Source organism: Doryrhamphus excisus, chromosome 1, assembly GCF_030265055.1.
Source record: "Doryrhamphus excisus isolate RoL2022-K1 chromosome 1, RoL_Dexc_1.0, whole genome shotgun sequence".
NCBI lineage: Eukaryota > Metazoa > Chordata > Actinopteri > Syngnathiformes > Syngnathidae > Doryrhamphus > Doryrhamphus excisus.
In genome coordinates, this window is record NC_080466.1 from 14,892,221 (window position 1) to 14,913,747 (window position 21,527).

Genomic DNA, 21,527 nt, shown 5'->3' on the forward strand with positions numbered 1-21,527 from the left:
GACAGGAAGTGCAGTCAATCACTGATATTAAAATAATAATTCATAGAAACAGAAGGTGACATCTCGATTTTTCATTTTTACACTTCCTGCTGCTTGAGGAGCGAAGGTGTGCATGAGTGCGCGTGTGCGGTGGACCCTCATCTTCACCCGCTAACGGTGACGGATGTGATGGTGGCTTGTGGTGGGCGGGTCCTTTTGTACTTCTCTGCACTTTTTCAGCTTGTTGTGTCAGGATGCAGCAGTCAGGGCGAGGTGAACGGCGTTGTCATGGTACTTGCCTACCAAACCACGTCATGGAAACGCTTGGTTTTCAGCTGCCCCATGTCAATCAAAGACTGAAAAAGTTCACTGGTTAAGCCCCCCACCCCCTTTTTTTTGATCATGTGTCCTAATCATGAAATGTTTTTAGAAGATATCCAATGCAGAGCTTTGTTGATCAAATCTTCTCTGACTGGAAAGGGAAGCAAATATCACAAGGTGACATTGTCCATTGACAAGTATTGCACCACCATTACACACACACACACACACACACCACCTACAATTTGTGTACATCAGACTTGACTCCACTGTGGAACTTTTGGAAGCCTTAAATTGGTCGACTGCTTTGCAGTAACAAAACGCTGAAGTAACGACTTCCACGACATGTCGTATCTAATGTGTCACAATATGCAACACTGTTGAGCGAGTATATTAATATAGAATTTAAAAATTTGATGTGCTTTTTGACAACATATGTGGTCATATTTTGGTTTTATTTCTTTAAGTGTGGTTGGTGTTCATTAAAGTGAAAGGATTGTAAACGTGAATGAATGTGTGACCCATTTACTGACAAGGTTTAACCCTTGGGCACTTACCCCATTCAGGAATAGCACCTGTAAGCATTATACAGTATAGTTGCAGTAACACCATGGAGCCGCTGGGGGCGCTGTGTCGTATTTATCGCTTTCGTGTCTCTTTAGGAAGAGAAGAACTTCCAGCAGGTTGTTGAGCTGATAATGCTGATGAGGAAATGACAAACATGTAAGTGAGCCTCGTGTTTTTTAATTAAAAAGTGCTGTTTTAGTGTGTATTCTTACTGATATTTATTTCACGCCACCCCGTCGATTGTTTTGATCGCTTTCGGCTTTTTCTCGATGTTAGCTATGTCTCAACAAGCTAGCATGCAGCTGCGTGCTAGCTTTAGCCAAGAAGCTAACCAAGTATATAACTACGATGTATGCCGACAAAAACTACACAAGAGTTGTGGTATATTGTTGAATAAAATACTAATGTTAATGTTAACATACGCATGAAGGCGGACTTTAAAAGGTTGGGCTCTTGTCGATAAGAAGGTCGCGGAAGGTGCGTGTTTAGCGCTACCGGTCCTTTAAAAACAAGTCATGTTTATTTTGTCACTATCACTAATGTCACTTTGTTTGTCTATAAGTATTAGCTACAGTGCATAGTAGGTTACTTTTCCTTCTGTAGGTGTCATGTGACTCAATAGTTCTCTTCATATATCAAATACTCTGTGAAATCGACACTCATTTTACCATCCTAAAGTGTCGAAAAGTGCGTTAAAAATGTAAGAACGTAAACGGGGACCTGTATGTTGACAGTGACTGTATTTCAAATGCAGTACTTTGCCTCAGTACACACACATTTGATGATAATAGATTGTCCTTGAACCTAAATAAAACTAAAATCATGCTGTTTGCTAACAGCAGAAAGGACACGTACCAACAAATACAAATAAACTGTGTAGACATTGAAAGGGTGAAGGAAAATAAATTTATTGGGATCACAATAGATGAAAATATGAGTTGGAAACCGCATATTACAAATATACAACAACAATATCCAACCTTGAGTGACACAAGATGATACAAGAACGTTCAGTATGATGCAGTAGCGTAAAGTACCAGTCATGAAAGTAAACAAGTCGTGTACCTAATGGTGTGTCCAGTGGAACAGAACCATCTGTTCTCACCCAGGCGCTGATTGATTGACAGATGTCTTGGCCATGATGCTGAGCCGCCGCACCCTGTCCGTCGCCCTCCTGCTGCTTCAGTTCCGAGGCCTGGTGAGCTTCCTGGAGGAGGAGGAGGAGCAGCACAGCGTTCCCGGAGAATGGGTTCTGCTCCACGTAGTGCAGGGCCACATCGGGGCGGGGAACTACAGCTACCTGCGGCTCAACCACGACGGCACCATCGTCCTGCACATGCACAGCCTGAAGGGCGACGCCGACCTCTACGTGTCAGATAAGACGCTACGACCCAGTTTCGACAGCTATAAGCTGCAGTCGGCCACCTGCGGCCGGGACGTGGTGGTGGTCCCCATGGACTTTGCACGCCCCGTGGGCATCGGCATCTATGGACACCCATCCCACAGGGAGAGCGAGTTCGAGATGAGGGTCTTCCACGACCAGACGGCACCGCAGGATCCTTTCGATATGAGCTCGGAGGATGCGCAGAAACAGAAGAAACCCGCTCAGACGGCCGACGAGAACGTTGAGGAAGAGGAGTCGATATTTTGGACCATTCTAATTGGATTGCTGAAGATCATTTTAGAAATTTTATTTTGAAAGAAAGCCTTCATTGCTGCTGCTTGGTGTTCTATCTTCACCTCCGAGAAATGGAAAGCTTTTGTGGGCTAGTCACGTGAAGAACGGAAGGATGAATGAAAACGAGCTGCTCATCTTCAAGGCAAGCGTCGGTGGACACATGTTTGGGAGAAGACACCAAAACGTTGCGTTTCCAGGGATTATCCTAGCTGGTGGCTAGCTGAGTCTACTAATATTTAAATACGATAATCTGCGTTTAATAGAAAAAAAAAATTAAAAAAATGCAATTTTAGTCACACTGCGCTATTATCTCCCAACGCCCCCCAAAGACTTTATTACGTGCACGAATGTCCTGTCGAGTTAGCGTGCCGTGTTTTGGACTTCATAGATTATTTTCAGTCTGTTATTTTTCTATGAATTACCCCGGAATAATTACGTTTGTGAGAAAAATTGTCCCAAAACAATGAAAATGGTTCATTCACATATTTGACAAAATTGTGTCTCCTTCTGGTGTCTTCTGTCAAACGTGTGCGACGACCGAGGCGTGAAGAAGAACCCGAGCAGGTTGTTATTCCGTCGTGTGAGCTCTCAGGTTGTTTTTGCTCTACACGCTCGTGATGACAACTTCTCCGCTGTCCACTTTGCGGCTAGCACGCAGGAGGAATGTTCCCACAGTGCCTTCATGTCGGTTCTCCGTTTCCTCCTGGATCGAAGGAATTTTATTACAGAAATAAAATACTTTTTGAAGTGAGCCCTGCTTTCTCGTCAAACTTTTTTTTTTGTCCACTCAGTCTGAAAGTTAATTTGTGTAACGTTGAGGTGTGTTACAAGTACAACATTCAGGTTGGTTTTGTAAATATCACGTGACTTTGTAAATTATCACGAGAATGCAGCGGCAACGTCTGCCAGAGGAGTTACGTGATGCACCCGAATGCACCACAGCTAGGTTAGCACCGATAGCAGTTTGCTAGTTTTTGAAGAGAACTACCACCCCTTTAATAGTAGCAGATATACAAAAAGACATACAAACAACGATAAAACCTCATTTTCGGGTAAATCTCCACTCACAGTGACAAAGAATTGATTGGTACACCAATATTTGTTGATATGATGCACACTCCTTCCTGCTACGGTTTATTCGCACCGCTAGGTGTTTAGACGCACTCGTAATTGTGTTAGGCGCTAAATGCTTTTTTTAGAGTTGAGACGATGTTAGTTGATTTACAAACGTTTTATTTATATTTACAGTGGTACAAGAGACAAATACCGTAAGCCTAAAGAGTCCCGTGTGGCACTTGTGGCCCCTTCAGGACCACCAGGTTTGTTGGTCATACCAGTCTCGGTGCCAGTTCGATACGGTTGATCCTCAGCACCGTCTGAGGCTGAACAATGAACCGCTTGCGCTGGAAACGATGCCTCTTCCAGAACACCATGTGCACTTTGGGCCAAGACTCGGTCTTCTCGACCACCGTGGCTTCGACCCTGACCAGCTCCTTCCCCAGCAAAGGCCTGCCGATCAGGGTGAAGTCCTCCGCCCCCACCAGCAAAACTTTCTCCATCCGGATCCGCTCGCCGCAGTCCGCATCGATGTGGTTCTCGATCAGGATCAAGTCTTCATCTGTGACCTTCCATTGATGCCCGGCGAAGTGGACCACAGCGAATAGTCGACCGAAGTCCCTGTTCTCTATCCGCTGGTTGACGGTGCTCACCAGGGAGGCGTGCTGTCTGCGCTGATCCTCCTCCGGTAACAACCTCGTCTCCGGCCACGGAGGCATGGACAGGGAGGTCCGCGGCGCTATGTCCCCGCTAACTGAGCTCTGAGTCCGGACTGCAGCGAGAGGAGGGACAGGGTGTCTGGGTGTCAACAGCCTGCATGTCCTCCACAGCGTCGTGTAGGCTCTGCTCAGCGCCATCTTTACCGGAAGTAGTCTACCGGATGTGCTCAATTAAAATATTCTTCCTTCGACCGACGAGTGTCGCTGTTTCTCGGAATGCTGAAAGTAAAAGTTCATAAAATTCATCTAATTTAAGTTTTTGGTGCATTCAGACATGTCTTGGGTGTTATTTTGTATTTTTGGCTTCAAAGCCGAATGTAATGTGCCATAAATAGGTTACATCTGTCGCTAAAAAATAACTTTAATGTAGTTTGTTTACCAAATGACTCAGATACACGTTTCGAATTACCATGACAAAAGCCTTTACAGAATACTTCTCATTTTGAAAGAGAGAGAAGTTTATAAATTATTCTTAAAAATATAATTTCTTGCCTGCGTTTTATATTTGTGTATGTTTGTGCGATTAAATCTTTTTGAGAACCACACTCCCACAATTAAACTGATTTAAACGATCGTTTATATGTACAGACCTCACGTTAATTATAGCATAAATAATTTATGTAAATCGAAATGTAATTGTTTCGGCATTATTGTGACGCTTTGTTGCATACGTCACTCGCAGCGCTGCTGAACTTTTCCAATTTCCGTAGTTCCCAAACGCACCACTGAGCTGCCTCCCTCCATTTTGTGTCGTTCGTTTCCGGGCTTCCGAGAAGGCTGTGATAAAACAGCCAGCCAAGAGGATGGCGCTTGTCGCGCGTCCAGAGTGGGGTTAAAGTTTTCCGTTTCTAAGCCAAAGTTGAAAAGTTGCTTTCGAACGTTTAGCGTAGTTTTTCAAAACGGCGCGGCGCCACCCCAAAGACGTTCTGCGGCCAAAACTTGTCGCTGCCCGGAGCGCCGACACTTGACAGCTGGAAGTAAACAGCTCCGTGCTAACTAGCTAGCTTCACTTAGCTCTAAGCTAACCTGCTAGCTGTACCTAGCTCTAGGCTAACCGCCTCTGGCAGAGGGGGGCTATCTCAGCGGGCGTCGTTAGCCGGCTAACCTGGGTGTTTTTCGGTTGCCTTCAGCTGCGTTGCCTGCGCTCCGCCAGAGGCCTGACGTCTTATGAAGCTCGTCGCTCAGCTTCAGCGAAGGATTGCCACAACGACACTTTCCATTCATGTTGTTTTGGGCAACGCTGTCTAGCCACCTCGTCATCGAATTCGGGTGAGTAAACTAAGCTAACCTTACTTTACACCTGTGTTCGAAATTAGCCAGAAGTAGTTACAATATGGCATGTCATCATTTTAACCTAACCGGAAGACCATGTTTTGTTTTTTTATCTTCATCATTTGGTATTCACCTTGATCGTTGAAAGCGGCTGTGATTTAGCCTCCGTGATGACTGTTAATTGCTGTCAACCATCACAGAGTTGTTCTTTAAGGCCAACCTGTTTGTGTCAGTGATGTACGTCAGGCCCCGAATATGGCTGCAGGTTGGGCCTTCGTGTTCAATGTATTTCCGCACGCAAAAACATGTGAAGTCAACACCGGAGCTGCTTTGTGGATGAGTACGGCAGGACCTCCATACCGAAACGACCCACTTTTTTGCTTTGTTTTTGCTTTCTAATGGCAACCATTAGTCACTTGTTTGGGATGAAAGGTCAGGGCCTTGTAAAAACAATGACATTGATGCTACTTCCGTGATACTTCCCCTTATCTTTACTGATCAGAGGAAACGACTGGAAACGTTTGTATGTTTCGTTGACATGAAAGTGAAGAAACGTGTGTGTGTGTGTTAGCAACAATCTGTGAGCACGGATGCCATAACCGCCCATACGTTTTGGTGCGTTACATTTGATAGAGCAGGCTGTTCTCAGGGGCGGGGTTAATCGCTCCAATAGGTGATCCAGCAATACTCCGCCCCTTTTGTCCAGAGGTGTCCACCAGTTGCAAGCTACACTTTGTTTTTTCAACCATAAAAGTATACCAACACCACCGCCTGATAACAGATGTTACCAATAGTTGTTAAAAAGAAAAAAATGAATAAATGGTTGTCACTGTCACACGCTAACGATGGATCTGCGCGATCAATCGATAGCGCTGCGCCCGAGATGGATCCATCGTTAGCACACAAATAGATCGATTTCTGCGCTCACAATCGATGGTATATTACTGCGCCCGGGATGGATGTGTGTAGTTTGTTTAGATGCCAACAGATGGCAGCGCTGAGCGTTGTTACTTACAAGAATCAACAAGAAGTCGATGCATGCAAATTTTCAAATCTTTGATTAATTGTCACTTTGTTACCGTTCTCGCGGGGTGAATGTGAACCCTAAACCCTAACCCTGTCATTGTATGCAATTAGCAGATCAACGATTGTCATTATATCGTCAGCGCAGTGTCAAAGCATCGGTCTACACCGCAAGGCAGTTATATCCATCGTGAGTGCAGAAATCGATCGATTTGTGCGCTAACGATGGATCCATCTCGGGCGCAGCGCTATCGATCGATCGATGGCGCAGATCCATCGTTAGCCCGTCATAGTCACAATTCAAATATTAACTCAGGAGTAAGAAGAGGTTTCTGCTATTAACATAAATGTATGGCACGTGCGTATACAAAAGGAGTCATTGCGTGGTTATGATAAATTGGTGGAATTGAACCCTGGTCTCCTTGCTGTGAGGTCTGCGCGCTAACCACTCGACCGCTGTGCAGCCGAGAATTGTAACAGCAAATATCTAATACACACGTTTGTGTGTTACGTGGGGTGAGGCTTGCAGTGACGGCGCAGGAAGTGGTCAGAATATAGAGTTTTTGATGGTGAACGTCCCCCATCCAGTGCCTCGTGTTTTATATCCATTTTGATGTTTGTTTGTTTTTTTTTTGTCTAGCGTCAGCTCGTGTTCTCACATCAGCAGAACATTTTGGCATTGGCTCCAATTTGAAGCCGAGGCTTCAAATTGCTTCTTAAAGTGCGAGATGTTTAAAATGGTAATGGTTTAATTTCATTTGAACATGCATCAGATTCCAATTGAGTGCATCCCATAATCAGTTCCCAGTTCCACATGTCCAAAAGGAGTAGGAAGAAGCAAAGCTTATTAAATCCTACCCCTCCATCTGGTACTTTTACAATCACTAACTGTTACATTTGTTCACTTCCTGCTTTCCATAATACAGTTTAAGGTTGTTTTTTTTTTTTAATAATGTACCTCGTACCGAAGTACATTAAAAAAAAAGGTCCTCTTAATGGGTGAATCTGTCCTAACGTCCTGAGAAAAGCTGCCTCGTTTTCAGGAGATGTTAGTTAAAAGTTGCTGAACAATTCCCCTCTTAAACAAGATTTAATTGTTGTGAATATTAGTGAAGAAACATGAAATCTACCTGCAGGCAAGGAAACGGAGCCCCCCACACCCCCACCCACCCACTCTTCCACCGTGTCTTTCTGCTTGAACAATCATGTCACTGGCTGACTCGCCAGCTCGCTTGGCAAGATTCCTGCACGCTGTTGCAGCAGGCCGCCGGAGGAAGGGCAGCGTGAGAGGAGCAAACCTGTTTGGGGAGCTCCTAGAAGGGTTGTTTTTTTTTTTTTTTGGTCATTGTGTGCCGAAGTGACTGACGCACGCCGTTTAGGCGCACGTGTTCAAACTCTGTAAACTTCACCGCACGTTGACAGGCTGCCAAGTGCACGCCAAACCGAGCCATGGCACCGTTGCTTCTCATGGTAAGACCGTTTGAACCTCTCAGAAGTCTGAAGAAACCGAAAACTTACAGAACTGAAAAGTGTCTTAGGATTTGGTGTCTCCAAAAGGTGAAAGCCTGTCTGTGGACATAAGCTGGAGCATGTTTGAGAAGAGCCGTGGGACTATTTCAACACACGAGGAAAAAGACGATTCGTCTGTGTTACAACCTGTCTGAGCACATCCCTGCCTGCCACTTCCTGCTTCCCTCCTCGGCAGGCATGAAAACATTTCATGCTAACCCAGCCACAAGCTGCCAAGATATTGAATCCTGCTGATGTTAGCTCCCCTCCTCTTTTGACACCCGATGGTTAGAGATCTTTTCTGATTGGTTTGTCACCTGTGCATACGACCTGTGGCTAACTGCTAACAAACTACTTCCTTTGAAGATGTTTACACTAAGGGTGTGTTTGGTTTGTTTGGTCAGATATGAACACCATCCACTGTACTAGAGCTGCAACAAAGATGATTAAAAAATATATATATATATTAATCTGAAGCCTGTTTTGGCCTCCAGGATGTGAACTGTTTTTAATATTGAGTGACATCTAGTGGAATTGAACCTGTGAAGGAGTTCAGTACCCACAAATTGAATGTTAAAGAGCATACACAACAAGCGTGCCATGGAGATTCTTCTTCTTTTTCTTTGGGCTTTTCCCTTCAGGGGTCGCCACAGCAACTCAACCGCCTCCATCCAAACCATCCATAAACCTCCTCTTTGGTCTTCCTCTACAGCAGCGTCCTTCTACCAATACATTGACTATCTCTCCTCTGGACATGTCCCAACCATCTCAGTCTGGCCTCTCTGACCTTTATCTCCAAGGCCTCTAACTTTTAATGTACCTCTGACGTACTCATTCCTGATCCTATCCATCCCGGTCACTCCCAATGAGAACCCCAGCATCCCTCATCTCTGCTACCTCCAGTTCTGCTTCCTGTCTTTTCCTCAGTGGCACCGTCTCCAGACCAAACAACATAGCTGGTCTCAATACAGTTTTGTATACATTTCCCTTTATTTTTTTGTGTGTGTCTTTTGTGTGTGTGTTTTTTTTGTGAGGGAATTGTGTGCGTTTGTGTATTCTGAAAGTAATGTCCAACTTTATATACTTTTTTATATGGTACATGTGCAGATTTCAGAAATGTTGTGTTTTAGACAGCAGTGTTGTGTAGTTAAGAAAGAAAACTACAAAAAAATACAGTATAGTAGTTTATCTTTGTCGCGTGGGAGAACGTTAGATTGTGTCAAACAAAGTCGGTCAAGTCGCCGCTCGTATTAAACATGCAAAAACTGGAGGATTTCCAAAACTGATATGGCTTTACATCAAATTTAATGTTATTTACAAAATGACAGCTCGATGGTTCAGCTAGCATAACTAACCTGCATATGCTAATACTTGGACGACAGTTAAATTGACACTTAGTATGTGCAATTATATATGCTGCCTTTGTTTACAGTGTTTTGGTAATCAGTTAAACTGAACACTTCATGGTCCACAATGGAAGCCGATGAGTCCCTCTGTTCTCCGAATCTTAGAACGGTCAATAATTCCACACACCGGTTTCAGAGTTTCATGCCATTCGGACGGGACTTTTTCTGGGGACAGGAGGGATCCATAAAAATAACCTGCACATTAGTCATGGCCAATCATGCTAATTATGCAATAGTGCAATCATCTTGCACTGTCACACTTAGAATGCAGGCTTTACCCGGTCATTGTTTGGTCATAAATCGTGTGGACACTAACCAAACAGTGGTTTGGTGTAAAAGTATAAAAAGAAGAGAAGCGTTGTGTCATGTGATGAGCTGATGTATGGCCGCCAATGGAATCAATGGTTTTCTGTTTTTTCCCAGGAGTGTGAGCGTATCGTCCCAGCAGAGAAACTGAGGTGTCATTGAATCCGCGCAGGAAAGTGCCAACAGAGGGACAGGATGCCCATTCCTCCCCCTCCCCCGCCTCCCCCGGGGCCCCCGCCCCCGCCTACCTTCGGTCAGGTCAGTGAGGCTGCGCACTTGGCACTCGCTTGCCGCTGCCCGGTGCAACCTTTGACCTGTGACTGCACACTCCCCACAGGCGAACACCACTCCTCCCAAGCTGAGCTCGTCTGAGGCCAAAGGCAGAGGAGCGCTGCTGTCCGACATCTGCAAAGGCACCAGGCTGAAGAAAGTGGGCGTGGTCAACGACCGCAGCGCCCCTGTTTTGGAGCGTGAGTCGCGTCACATACTTAATACTCATTGCTGCTCATCAAGGCTAACTAATGAACTGAAGGTCCAATCACCAGAATCTGGAGGAGGAGGAGGAGGTGGTCATGGAGGCGGAGGCCCAATGGGAATGGGGGGTCTTTTCCAAGGAGGTGTGCCAAAGTTGCGTCCAGTTGGAGGTAAAGTAAAGTAACCATAGTAACCAGCATGGATTCATGCAGTACATCACACACCGCATGTCTTGTCCCTCTCAGATGGTTCGTCAGGGGGTTCGGTGGGCAGATCCGCCTTGAGGCCCCCGGTGTCCCGGCCTTCTGCTCCTCGCCCCCCCACCGGCCGCTCTGTTTCACCCTCCCCGCCGGAGCACCAGCGCTCCCACCGGCCCTCGCTGCCTGACATCACTCGCCCCCCCACCACCAGCAGTAACTCCTCCTCGTCCTCCGGCGGCGGGATGAAGCACAGCACGTCAGCTCCGCCCCCTCCCCCGCCGTTCACCAGGGGTGCCCGTGGAAACGCCCCGCCCACTCCCAGCCAAAAGGCGTCGGGGCTATCGTCGGCGCAGAGCAGAGAGAAGCCCCTCCCTCCCACGCCAAACAGAGGCCCTGCCCCTACCAGCGCCAGTAAGCTCTCGTCATCCTCCAGCAGACCCCCCACCAGCGGCTCGTCGGCTCCACCTCCTCCGCCGCCGTACAGGATGCACACCGGCCTGTCCAACGGCCCCTCCCACCCCGACGGGGGAGGAGCTCCCGAGCTTCCACAGAGGCACAACTCCCTGACTAAGAAAAACACGTCGGGGAGTGGTGGCCAAGGACGCAACCACGCCCCTCCCCCTCCTCCCTCGTCATCGCCATCGCTGCAGCAAGGTAGCAGACCGCCGCCTCCCGCCAGAGAGCCCCCGAGCCGCCGAGCAGGTAGGGACACCTTCACCTGTATGACCACATGTTTCGCCTATAACATCATCAGACAGCAACTTAACACTCAATAGGTAGCTAGGAAACATGCAAGTACCAATAAGGGTTTATGATACTTTTTCCCATCATGCATTTCTTCCCAACAGCGCATTTCATTGGCCAAGGAGCTCATGACGTCAATCATTGCAGCCATGGCCATTTGTTCACTACCTTTCTGTTTAAGTTGCTGTGTGATGAGTTTAGTGTTCTTTGTTGAGTAAAAACCACCTGCGATTTCCGATGGCTTGACAAGCTCATTTTGTCATCGCTCATGGTTGGCTCCTGTCAAATGGAGAAACCCAACCCCCAACCCCCGCTGGTGACCTATCTTCACTTCCAAACGTGATTTACTTCAGCATTTATCACTGACAACATTCGTCATCCTGCATCGCCACCAGGCCTCCTGGTTCCTCTGCATTCCTCAGGCCCCGTGGAATATTCCAGCATTCCACCCCCCCCCCCTTCTCTCCCCCCCTCAAAGTGTAGCATTAGAGCGTGCTCTCATGTGGACACAACAAGCTAGGAGGACGTCTGCATCCGTGCATCGCCTCCTCATCAGTTGTGCTCAGCTCATTGTGTAACTGTGTGTCCCCCCCCCCCCCCCTCCCAAAGCTCCCCAGGTGCCCCTCTCCAGCGCTCGCAACGGCAACCGGGACGCTCCGCCCCCGCCGCCCCCGTACCGTGGCCAGAGCACCGCGGTCTCAGAGTCTCTCAGCCGAGCGGGCAAACCTCCGCCTCCCACCTTTTCCTCCTCGTCCTCCTCCTCATCGTCATCCACCTCCTCCCGCACTCCCGCCGGACCCCCTCCGCCGCCCCCTCCCATCCGGAACGGCCATTCCTCCATCTCCTCCTCCAAGTCCATCTTGGGTGAGTCGTGCTGTGCTGCCAGCATCCTCCCAGTCATCTCCTCCACTGTATTATATTATATATTATATAATATGTATATTATATACTATTCACGTCTTTTCTGTTTTTTTTTACTTGCTCAGATGATTTTGAATCCAAGTTCAACTTCCATCCAATGGATGACCTTCCGCCTCCAGAGGAGTACCGTCATTTCAACAAGGTCTACCCCAGCAAGAGCAGTAAGAGTAAGCACGGCGTTACGCTTGATCCATGTGTGGGCATTACCGCCTCCCTTCAGCAGGGGGCGCAGCCTTACCCACAAACACAACGCTCACACGTTGGTCAGAGAAAAGAGTGTGTGCCGCAGTGTAACCTCGGTGCGTGACGTTGGGTGTCTTTGTGTCCACAGCCTTGTTGAGAGGAGCACCCCCAGCACCGCCGGTGGGGAGGTGAACGGACCTCAGCTCAGGACTTGAACTCTCATCAGCCAAGCGGGCGAGTGGTCGTCTAGTCTGGTGGGGAGGGGGGGTCCAAACACACACATATACACAACACACACAACACACACAACACACACACAAGCCGAGCACCAGCCTAGTCAACACGCCGCCACGCCGCTGTGACGAGCTTCTGTCTTTGACGCGAGACATCAGAACCACTCATGGACGCCACGTCTCCCTGCTGACAGCTTTTGTCTGGCGTCGCATATCGGGACCAAAAACTCTCCGAGCTTCCGTATCTTTTTTGTTTCCTGCATGTTGGTCTCGTCTTGATTGATTGGCTTGGTTGGGTGTCCCGTACGGGTGATCATGCATGAACGTGCGTCTGCAGCCGGCTTTTCTTTTTTTTTCCATTTCTACCGAGTCACCGTTTCTCCAGCAGCGGCCGATGGTGCGCTTGGAACGACCATGTGCCAAAAGTGGGCGGAGTTAAGTGAACCATGCTGTAAGTGTAACTAACGATGATTCCTGCCAACACGTGACGATGCGTCGTCTGCTTGTTGGTCTCATTGCATTCCGAGGTGGGGAAGGGGGGGTTGTATTTCCTGCTTTGACACCCCTCCGCCCCCACTTTTTTTATTTTAATTTTGTTTTGGGGGGCATTATTCTCATTTCCGTCTTTTGGTAGATGTTGCACACAGAGGCTAGCAGGGACGCATGAAGCCCGTTTATGCACTTCGGGGACACGTGACGTAACATGTGTCCTCACAGACCGGTCGTGGACACGGCAGAAGCCTCTCACTTTGAATGCATTCACTGGGCCGCCATCATAAGGGATTGTTTTTTTTTTTGCAGAAAATGATCAGCTGGTTTTACTATGCAAGAATTTGTACACATCATAGTTGCTAACCAAAAAAAGAAAGAAAACACTAAAGTGCCAGAGGGTTGGAGCTGATGGAGCTTCTTTACGTCACTTTCACTTATCATGAAGCATCAAGCGTGACTCTAAAAAACACTAACGTCATCCTAGTCGCACCGAGACTCAGCTGTGAAGCTAGAATATTATAAAAAAAAAATATTAAAAAAAAACACTTTACTGGTCTTTGCCTTACACACTTGTCCCATCGGTACCAGTGCTTTGACTTTTATTATTTTTTTAAAGTGAATAAATAAATAAGATCCGAGTCTATTTGCAAATGTATATTTACATAGAATATGATAATCCTAGTTATTAATGCTCTATTTTTTGTCTTGTAAAAAGAGTGTAATATAGGAAAGAGAGAGAAGGTGAAGATTTGAAAATGAGCTTGTGTGGATGTTGGAGCGCCGTCACTCAAACCAGCCGAGGGGAGCATTTTTACAATGTCTCATTTCCTGTTAATCACATCTTTTTATCACTTGAAAACATTTTCAATAAATATATTCCTGTTGGGGAAAAGGGTGCATCCTCGTGGAACACTTTTATTACACTTGCATCTGACCATAACTTCACTTTCACAAAAGAAACTCGTTATTAATGCAATAACTCTTTGAAACTTTCTATTCCATCTCATTCTTGCTAATTAAAATTGCCTGTAAATAAGCATAGAACAATATTTTGCTATTTCTAGTAACATACAGTCATCAGTTACTGTATTGTTTCTTTAAAAAAATGGCCACTGTTTCGAAATATACATATAAAAGCAAATTGCACGTATTCTTGGTCCAAATACTGTAATACAATACAAATATGTACTGACGCCTATTGAAGAGTGTCACTGACGGGACTGAGTTGTGGCTGACAGCAGCTCCTGTGTGACCACTAGGTGTCAGCAACGTAATTGTTGATGAGACAACAGCAAACAGGTACACTGCTAATGCTAAAATCATTCACTTGTGTCCACAGCTTGTCCTATTCATGAATTAAACAGTGTCCTGTCGCAAACTGCTGCTCTTAATTTGAAGATGCAACGCAAACATCCGGTACGCGATGACGTTGACGCAGCAGCATTTTATTGGTTTGATGTTAAGAGGATGTAATGTAATTGCTGATCCAAGTGTCACCAGTGAGCTTTAACAGATAATAATGGCCACTGAATCTGAGAAATTATGTATAACTTAGAGCATGACTTCTTGTTGGAAGTCCATGATCAAATTTGGGGTCGTAATAACACAAAACAAAAAAAAATTAAATTATTTTCCCTCGGGTCCGTTAAGCAGCTCTGTAATTTTGAATTGTGTGATCCTCAGTAAGTAAAAGTTAAATTTAAATGTTAAACGTCAATATATAGCAGTATACTGTGCACCAACAAAAACTGTTGTCAATAAAGATAACTTCAAATATTGCCGTAATAACGTAACGCGCCATTAAAAGTGAGTTGAAAATCTAATCTTTAACCAAACGCGCCTAATCAACTATACAAAAGTTCCCGGGAAATATTGCCTCTCTCTCTCTCTCTCTCTACACTGCCGAATCTCCCGCCAACGAGCTCCTTGGTGGGCGTTTAAATATGACGTAATATTCCGTCTCGGGGTGAGCCAATGAGCGCCGAGGGCCAGCTGTTGTCAGGCTTGGACGGACCAATCAGAGAGCTGCCGGCGGGAACCAGCTGCTTTGCTTCGGAGGCAAAGAACATTTGGCGCAAAAGTTTGGTTTCTGTGGACTTTCGAGGACGAGGACGTTCGAACGTTTCACCGACGAGATATTTTTATACTTGATCCAAGGGTGGGTAAGTTAAACTATCAAAATTTAATATGGCGAATGAACGAATGTTGAGCGAAGGAGTAGTTTGTGCTTCAATTGTTTACAGCATGTCGGCTAAAAGTGCTTTGTGCTTACAATGTAAGTATTCCTTTTCAGTGGTGCACTCGTACTAGTACTAATACTAGTACTAGTGTTTAGAAGAAGTACTAACTTAAACCAGTCACGGTGATTTTGTCTAAATATGTGTTTCCTTGTTGAAATCGTTTGGCGCCATTAAACAAACTACTTCCTTTGTTTACATGCTAACTGTATAGCGAACACACTACAATGTAAATGCATGTAAACTCTTTAAATGTGGTTATGTTGGCTTTGTTAGATGTTTGTGGTGAAATTAAAGTCGCTAATGTTGTGCTAAATGCATAACCAGGCTATTTTTTTTAGATAAAGTCCTTCGTGACGTTGAGTGTTTTTACTTCCGGTCAGGTGGAGAAAATGCCGAGCACGCGCTCACAGGGTCGCACACAACCCACTCTGCCCTTCCCTAGACGGAAGTCCTCCCGGGTGTCCTCGAAGCCCAAAGCCCCCAAAAATGAAAAGTGTGCACTCCCATCACCGGCCCGGCTTGAAGACGGCATCGGGCCGCTCTCACCTGGGCGGCAGCAGGCCGCCGCCCTGTCCCCACATTCGCAGAAACCACCTGCCGTGGTGCCCTCTCCCTCGCCAGCCAGGCTGCCCCTCAGCCCGCGGAAACGCACAGGTGAGCATCAGAGATCGAGCAGCTCGGTCCACCATGCTAACATGAAACTGTTCGTCCCCACGAAGGCGAAGACAACATCCTCAATATGGCCGCCACCCCGATGGTGTCTCCACCCAAACAGCGCAAAGTGTCTCTGTTGTCGCCGCGGCGTCTGGCCTTCGACGAAAACTCCCCCGTCACCGCTTCATCACCGAGGCAACAGGAAGTCCTTTCTGGAAGTCCCGCACGACCGAGTCCGGAGAAGAAGCCAGCGGCGTCTCGACTTTGTGCAGAAAGTGCGTCATTTTGTTGTCTTATTGTGGCGTGAACACCCACGGATCATAACAGGAAGTTGCTTCTTCAGAGTCCAGGTTCTTGAGCGTGAAGCAAGCGCTCCACACCGCCGTCCCGGAGCGCCTTTTATCCAGAGAGAACGAGCGAGCCGCCATCCACTCCTTCCTGGAGGACAAGGCCCTGCGGAGCCTCCCCGGCAGCCTTTACATTTCCGGGGCGCCAGGAACCGGCAAGACGGCCTGCCTCAACTGTGTCCTGCAGGAAATGAAGGTTGGCGTCGGCGAGTCCGCTTCAGGATGCGCTTTTAATATGTCACCTGACAGCGTCTCAGTGTTTTGGGGTTGTTTTTTTTCCAGGAGGAGATGGCGTCCGTTCGCACGCTGGTGGTCAACTGTATGAGCCTGAGAAGCTCGCACGCCATTTTCCCGCTGCTGGCCGACAAACTGAAAGTGTCGGGAGGACACAAAGGTCTGCGGGGTCACCTGACAAGACCAGGACCTGCAGTGTGAGTCAACGTTACTTCATACTTGAAGTAATGCACAAAAATACCTTGTTTTTCCCCTGTAATGTACAGTATATAGAAATGATCTGTTCCAGGGTCAAACTGTGGCATAAAAGAAACTTTAACTTTGACTACGCTCCGCAGGCTTCTGGTTCTGGACGAGTTGGACCAGCTGGACAGTAAATGCCAGGATGTCATGTACACCATCTTTGAGTGGCCCCACCTCCCCAAGTCCCGCCTCTGTCTCATCGGTGAGCGTGCCATCGTGCAGCGGCCATCTTCTTTCTCCTTCTGTCTTCGGTTCTGATGGTGTCGTTCCTCAGGAATCGCCAACGCGTTGGACTTGACCGACCGCATCCTTCCCAGACTTCAGGCGCGTCCCGGCTGCCGCCCCCAGCTGCTCAACTTCCCCCCATACAGTCGAGAGGAGCTAACCGCCATCGTTCAGGACCGCCTGGCTCAGGTAGCGCTCTCGCCACGAGACACTGACTACTTCCTGGTTTGGTTTCTTTTATTCATGTTCTGGTTCGGCAGGTATCGGTGGGCGGGATCCTGGACGCCGCCGCCGTGCAGTTTTGCGCCCGTAAAGTCTCGGCCGTGTCGGGAGACGCCAGGAAGGCTCTGGATATTTGCAGGTGACTTTTCGCCGTCTCCGTGGGGTCGCTGGCTTCGCGCAGGAACTGACCAGTTGTGTCCGCAGGAGAGCGGTGGAGATCGTGGAGTCTGACGAGAGGAAGAAGAGGGCGGCCGACGCCACTGACCGTAGCGCCGCAGAGTCTCACGTGAGCGTCCCTCAAGTAGCACGCGTCCTCTCTGAGGTGTACGGCGACCGCATGGCGTCGCAGGGCGGCGCCTCCGATGGGGAAAGTTTCCCTCTTCAGCAGAAACTTCTAGTCTGCTGCCTCCTGCTGCTGGGACGCAGCGGGAAGAGCAAAGAGGTCGTCCTCGGAAAGGTGAGCAGATGTTGCTTTTTCCCACGTGGAGATTCACCGCCATGTCGGCGTTTCACATCTTTTATTAAAGACGTCACGCTTTGACCTTTCAGCTTCATGAGGTCCACAGCCGCCTGTGCGCTCAGAGGCAGGTGGGCGGAGTCAGCCAGGCGGAATGTTTGTCGCTCTGCACGCTGCTGGAGAGTCGAGGAGTTTTCGCTCTGAAGAAGGCGAAAGAAGCACGTCTGACCAAAGTATGCCTCCCCCCACAATGCCACTTCCTGTTTGCTGTCATTCGCTCACAATGTCGCTTTCTGGTTGCATTATTTACTCTGTGATGTTCTGTCACCATTCTACTTCCTGTTTGATGTCATTCACTCACAATGTGGCTTTCTGGTTGCCGTCAATTCCACTTCCTGTTTTGTCATTCACTCACATCACTTTTTTTGTTTGCATCATTTACTCTCAATGATATTCTGTCACCCATTCTACTTCCTGTTTGATGTCATTCACTCATAATGGCGCTTCCTGTTTGCTGTCATTCACTCACATCACATTTTTGTTTGCATCGTTTACTCTCAATGATGTTCTGTCACCCATTCTACTTCCTGTTTGATGTCATTCAGTCACAATGCCACTTCCTGTTTGCTGTCATTCGCTCACATCACTTTTGTTTGCATCATTTACTCTCAACTACTTCCTGATTGCTGACACTCACTTCCTGTTTGCCCCCATTCGCTCGCAATGCTATGCCATCTTCTGTTTGCCCTCAATGCCGTTTCCATTTACTGTCCAATGTCCCTTCCTTCCTGTTTCCCGTCATTCACACAGTCACTTCCTGTGCCTTGCAGGTGTTCCTGAAGATCGAGGAGAAGGACGTGGAGAACGCACTGAAGGATCGCACGCTGGTTGGCAGCATCCTGGCAGCTGGACTGCCGTGAGCGTTTTATTTGTATTTTTTTAAGCTAAACTTTAAAAGTTGATTTTTCTTTTTTGGCGTACTTCTCATTTTTGCTGAGAATAATTTTGACATCACATTTGTTGAAAATAAACCAACAGATGTTTGATTTTTTTTTTTTTATCCAAATGTTGTGTTCACTGACCTTTTTGTTCGTCGGAACAAACATGCGGAATGGAGACAAAGGTCACGTATTAAATGTGTACTTTTATTGATGTATGTACAATGTAAACATTGATGTCAGCTTTGATTGTCAACATTCAGACATAAGTAGCAATGTGACCTTTGACCTCCACTGTTGAACTATGAAATACATTGCAAACTTTCAGTGAATTCTTTGTCTTTCCGGCAGCTAATTAGCATTAGCTTTTCAACGACAATCTTTTTTTTTTTGTCAAGTGTTCAATATCGATAACTTACAAAATACATAAGTTACGCTGCAAAACAATCAAAGTCGCATGAGTTCTTCAAATGAGTCACTAAAAAGGTCATAACTAATATTTTATCTTCACTTCGGAGTGTTTGCATAGTTTGCACAGACAGAAGAAGAAAAAGGGGTGGGGTCTTGTCTGATAATAATTTTCTACTGCTTATCGTTGGCCAGCCAATCACAGGGCACATATAGACAAACAACCATTCACACTCACATTCATACCTATGGACAATTTGGAGTGGCTAATTAACCTAACATGTTTTTGGAATGGGGGGGGGTGCGACTGGAGTCCCCGGAGGAAAACCCACGCATGCACTGGGAGAACGTGCAAACTCCACACAGAGATGGCCGAGGGTGGAATTGAACTCAGGTTTCTTAGCTGTGAGGCCTGCGCGCTAACCACATAATAATAATAATAAATATATTAATAGTAAATGTAAAAATCTGAGTGCTGGTAAAAATTTGATTATTCTGATCACTCGCATTCTTGCTGGCTCATGTTAAAAGCACCACACGGGTGCTTTTACTTTGAAAGATGTCAGACTACTTCCTGTCTTTCCGGCTTGTGGGCGTGTCTTGTCTACCTGGTGCGTGCAGAGAAGCAGCGCATGTACTCGGTCACCCAGCGCTCGTCCGCCAGCTGCGAGCGCCGGAGCTTGTCGAGGTCGGCCGATCGCGCCCGGCGCCGCTCCGCACTGCCACGCTTGTCGGGTGGGCGTGTCTGAACGCAGGCGTCAGACACGTGACTCTGTGGAAGGAGACACCCGTTTCCGTTTAAATATTCATGGCCGACTCGTCTTGCAAAAGACGGCGGGCTGAAGTAAACATGAGTCTACACGTCTACATCTCTTACGTGATTGGGCGTCGTCCTGTCATGGCGCTCCGTCCAATCCAGTCGCCCCACAGGCCAGCGGTTCTCCTTCGAGCTGGCAGGCGGCTGGCTCTTGGCTCGCTGAGGTTTTCTCACGGCGGCTGTCTTGTCCCCGTGGGAACAGTCCAAGCGTCCCGCATCCGAGTGGGGCGTGCGGCGGCGGTGGTGACGTCGCCTCGGCACCGAGTTGGCGATCTCACCGTCCGAGGAGGGCGAATGAAGCGGCCCGTTGTCGGTGTCATCGGAGGCCTCGCCGGGGTTTAAAGGAGGCGCCACAGCCGCTGAGTCGCCGCTTTCTGTCTCCGCCCCTTCAAGAGAAGAAAGTTAATCACTTCCTGTTTGGCTTGATAGTGCCTGTCAGTGGTTAACACGGAAACAATAAGATGGCCGAATGCCACAGAACCAAATATTTTTCCTCTCACCTGCTGGCACCGCAGCATCGACTACGGCCACTTCCGTTGCCACCACCGCGTCCACGCCGTCCTCCGATGGCTGCCTGGCGTCTGGACTGGACCCGGGCTGTTCGGGCAGCTGGTCTCCATCATTGGATTGCAGCGGTGCCACTTTGTTGCAGCTCAACCTGGGCGTGGACCAGCCGCTGGACTCCGAGCCCCGATCCCAGCCCTCCCAGAACCAGGGCTTGTGGGAATGCTCCATCACCCGGCGGGTCAGGCGGTACTTCAGGGAGTCCTCGTAGCATTTGGAGAAAGTCTCCCATTTGGGGTCCCGGAACCGCTTCATGTACTCGGAGCGGACTTTCTTGGTCACCATGGCCATAGATTCAGGGTTACTGAAGCATCAGGACAAACAACATAGCTGCTGATTGGACAGAAAGATACAGAAGTCCCGCCTCCTTCCATAAACTATTTATAGTCATCTATTGGCTACACCAGGGGGGCGGAGCCTATACCAGCGTATTACTAATTATTAGTAAGTTCCTCTATTGACGAGACCGTCAGGCGGGCGGGCCACGCCCCCAAGTGAGAGGCTTTGCGCTAATTAGGGTCTCGTGACAGGTCAAGCTGTCACCGGAAACGACATGAATGATTAATCAGAGTATCCTAGCTACCTTTTATTTATGAGCCCAGTCATTCCAATTGTGTTATAAAACGTCGATATTTGTATATTTAACCTTTGTTAGCGTCCTGCTAATTTCTTAAGGCGAAATGACAGCGTGTGGGCGCGCACACCACACATTCCCATCCACCGTTACGCACCTGCCTGCTGCGTTAATCTCGTTCGCCTTAAATGACCAAGTTAACGACGACACAGCGACATAAAATATTTCCACTCACCCGGAAGTCCTCCCGCAGGTGTTCGGTGTGTTCACCGAACCTTTTTAAAGCGTCGTGTTGTCGTTAACAGACGGCCATCACCTACCTCGCGCAGACAGGAGACATTAAGCTAGCTTGAACACTGAGAAGGGCTTCCGTGGTTGACTTTCAGAATAAAAGATTTTAACCGGAAAAGTAGCGGTTCCAAAGTAAAACTACACACAGTTTATTTTTTGTTTGTTTCTTTCGGTTTTTTTTCCTGATTTCAGGTTTTTAATTTCTTCGATATTATCTTTGTCCAGCACTA

At 47.6% G+C, this 21,527-nt stretch overlaps 5 protein-coding genes across 9 annotated transcripts; 3 read left to right on the forward strand and 2 right to left on the reverse strand.

Moving 5' to 3' along the window:
- Positions 1-906: 906 nt before the first annotated feature.
- c1h6orf120 (chromosome 1 C6orf120 homolog) lies at positions 907-3,296 on the forward strand. 3 transcript variants are annotated; one of them, XM_058067369.1, is made up of 2 exons: positions 907-1,023; positions 1,995-3,296. In XM_058067369.1, exon 2 carries the CDS (start codon positions 2,006-2,008, stop codon positions 2,564-2,566), a length of 561 nt encoding a protein of 186 aa, XP_057923352.1. In that variant the 5' UTR covers positions 907-1,023; positions 1,995-2,005; the 3' UTR covers positions 2,567-3,296. The 3 variants fall into 3 exon arrangements, with proteins under 3 accessions (XP_057923352.1, XP_057923367.1, XP_057923358.1); XM_058067384.1 differs by having other exon boundaries at positions 933-1,023; positions 1,949-3,296; XM_058067375.1 differs by having other exon boundaries at positions 947-1,023; positions 1,977-3,296.
- mrpl21 (mitochondrial ribosomal protein L21) lies at positions 1,854-5,339 on the reverse strand. The gene has a single exon (XM_058067354.1). The coding sequence runs from the start codon at positions 4,456-4,458 to the stop codon at positions 3,874-3,876; it is 585 nt and encodes a 194-aa protein (XP_057923337.1). The 5' UTR covers positions 4,459-5,339; the 3' UTR covers positions 1,854-3,873.
- wipf2a (WAS/WASL interacting protein family, member 2a) lies at positions 5,042-13,980 on the forward strand. 2 transcript variants are annotated; one of them, XM_058067329.1, is made up of 8 exons: positions 5,042-5,589; positions 9,954-10,094; positions 10,174-10,306; positions 10,382-10,480; positions 10,556-11,212; positions 11,864-12,118; positions 12,241-12,336; positions 12,507-13,980. In XM_058067329.1, exons 2-8 carry the CDS (start codon positions 10,032-10,034, stop codon positions 12,548-12,550), a joined length of 1,347 nt encoding a protein of 448 aa, XP_057923312.1. In that variant the 5' UTR covers positions 5,042-5,589; positions 9,954-10,031; the 3' UTR covers positions 12,551-13,980. The 2 variants fall into 2 exon arrangements, with proteins under 2 accessions (XP_057923312.1, XP_057923303.1); XM_058067320.1 differs by having other exon boundaries at positions 5,043-5,589; positions 12,241-12,342.
- On the reverse strand, positions 13,841-21,375 carry ccsapa (centriole, cilia and spindle-associated protein a). The gene is made up of 4 exons (XM_058067342.1): positions 21,242-21,375; positions 20,369-20,736; positions 19,929-20,254; positions 13,841-19,823 (listed from the first exon to the last, which is right to left on the reverse strand). Exons 2-4 carry the CDS (start codon positions 20,721-20,723, stop codon positions 19,656-19,658), a joined length of 849 nt encoding a protein of 282 aa, XP_057923325.1. The 5' UTR covers positions 20,724-20,736; positions 21,242-21,375; the 3' UTR covers positions 13,841-19,655.
- On the forward strand, positions 14,129-18,990 carry cdc6 (cell division cycle 6 homolog (S. cerevisiae)). Of its 2 annotated transcripts, none has more exons than XM_058067298.1 (11): positions 14,129-15,245; positions 15,704-15,977; positions 16,043-16,252; positions 16,321-16,520; positions 16,607-16,755; positions 16,897-17,003; positions 17,076-17,215; positions 17,287-17,387; positions 17,453-17,705; positions 17,798-17,938; positions 18,536-18,990. In XM_058067298.1, the coding sequence occupies exons 2-11, from the start codon at positions 15,713-15,715 to the stop codon at positions 18,623-18,625; spliced, it is 1,656 nt and encodes a 551-aa protein (XP_057923281.1). In that variant the 5' UTR covers positions 14,129-15,245; positions 15,704-15,712; the 3' UTR covers positions 18,626-18,990. The 2 variants fall into 2 exon arrangements, with proteins under 2 accessions (XP_057923281.1, XP_057923289.1); XM_058067306.1 differs by having other exon boundaries at positions 14,129-15,241.
- Positions 21,376-21,527: the final 152 nt, after the last annotated feature.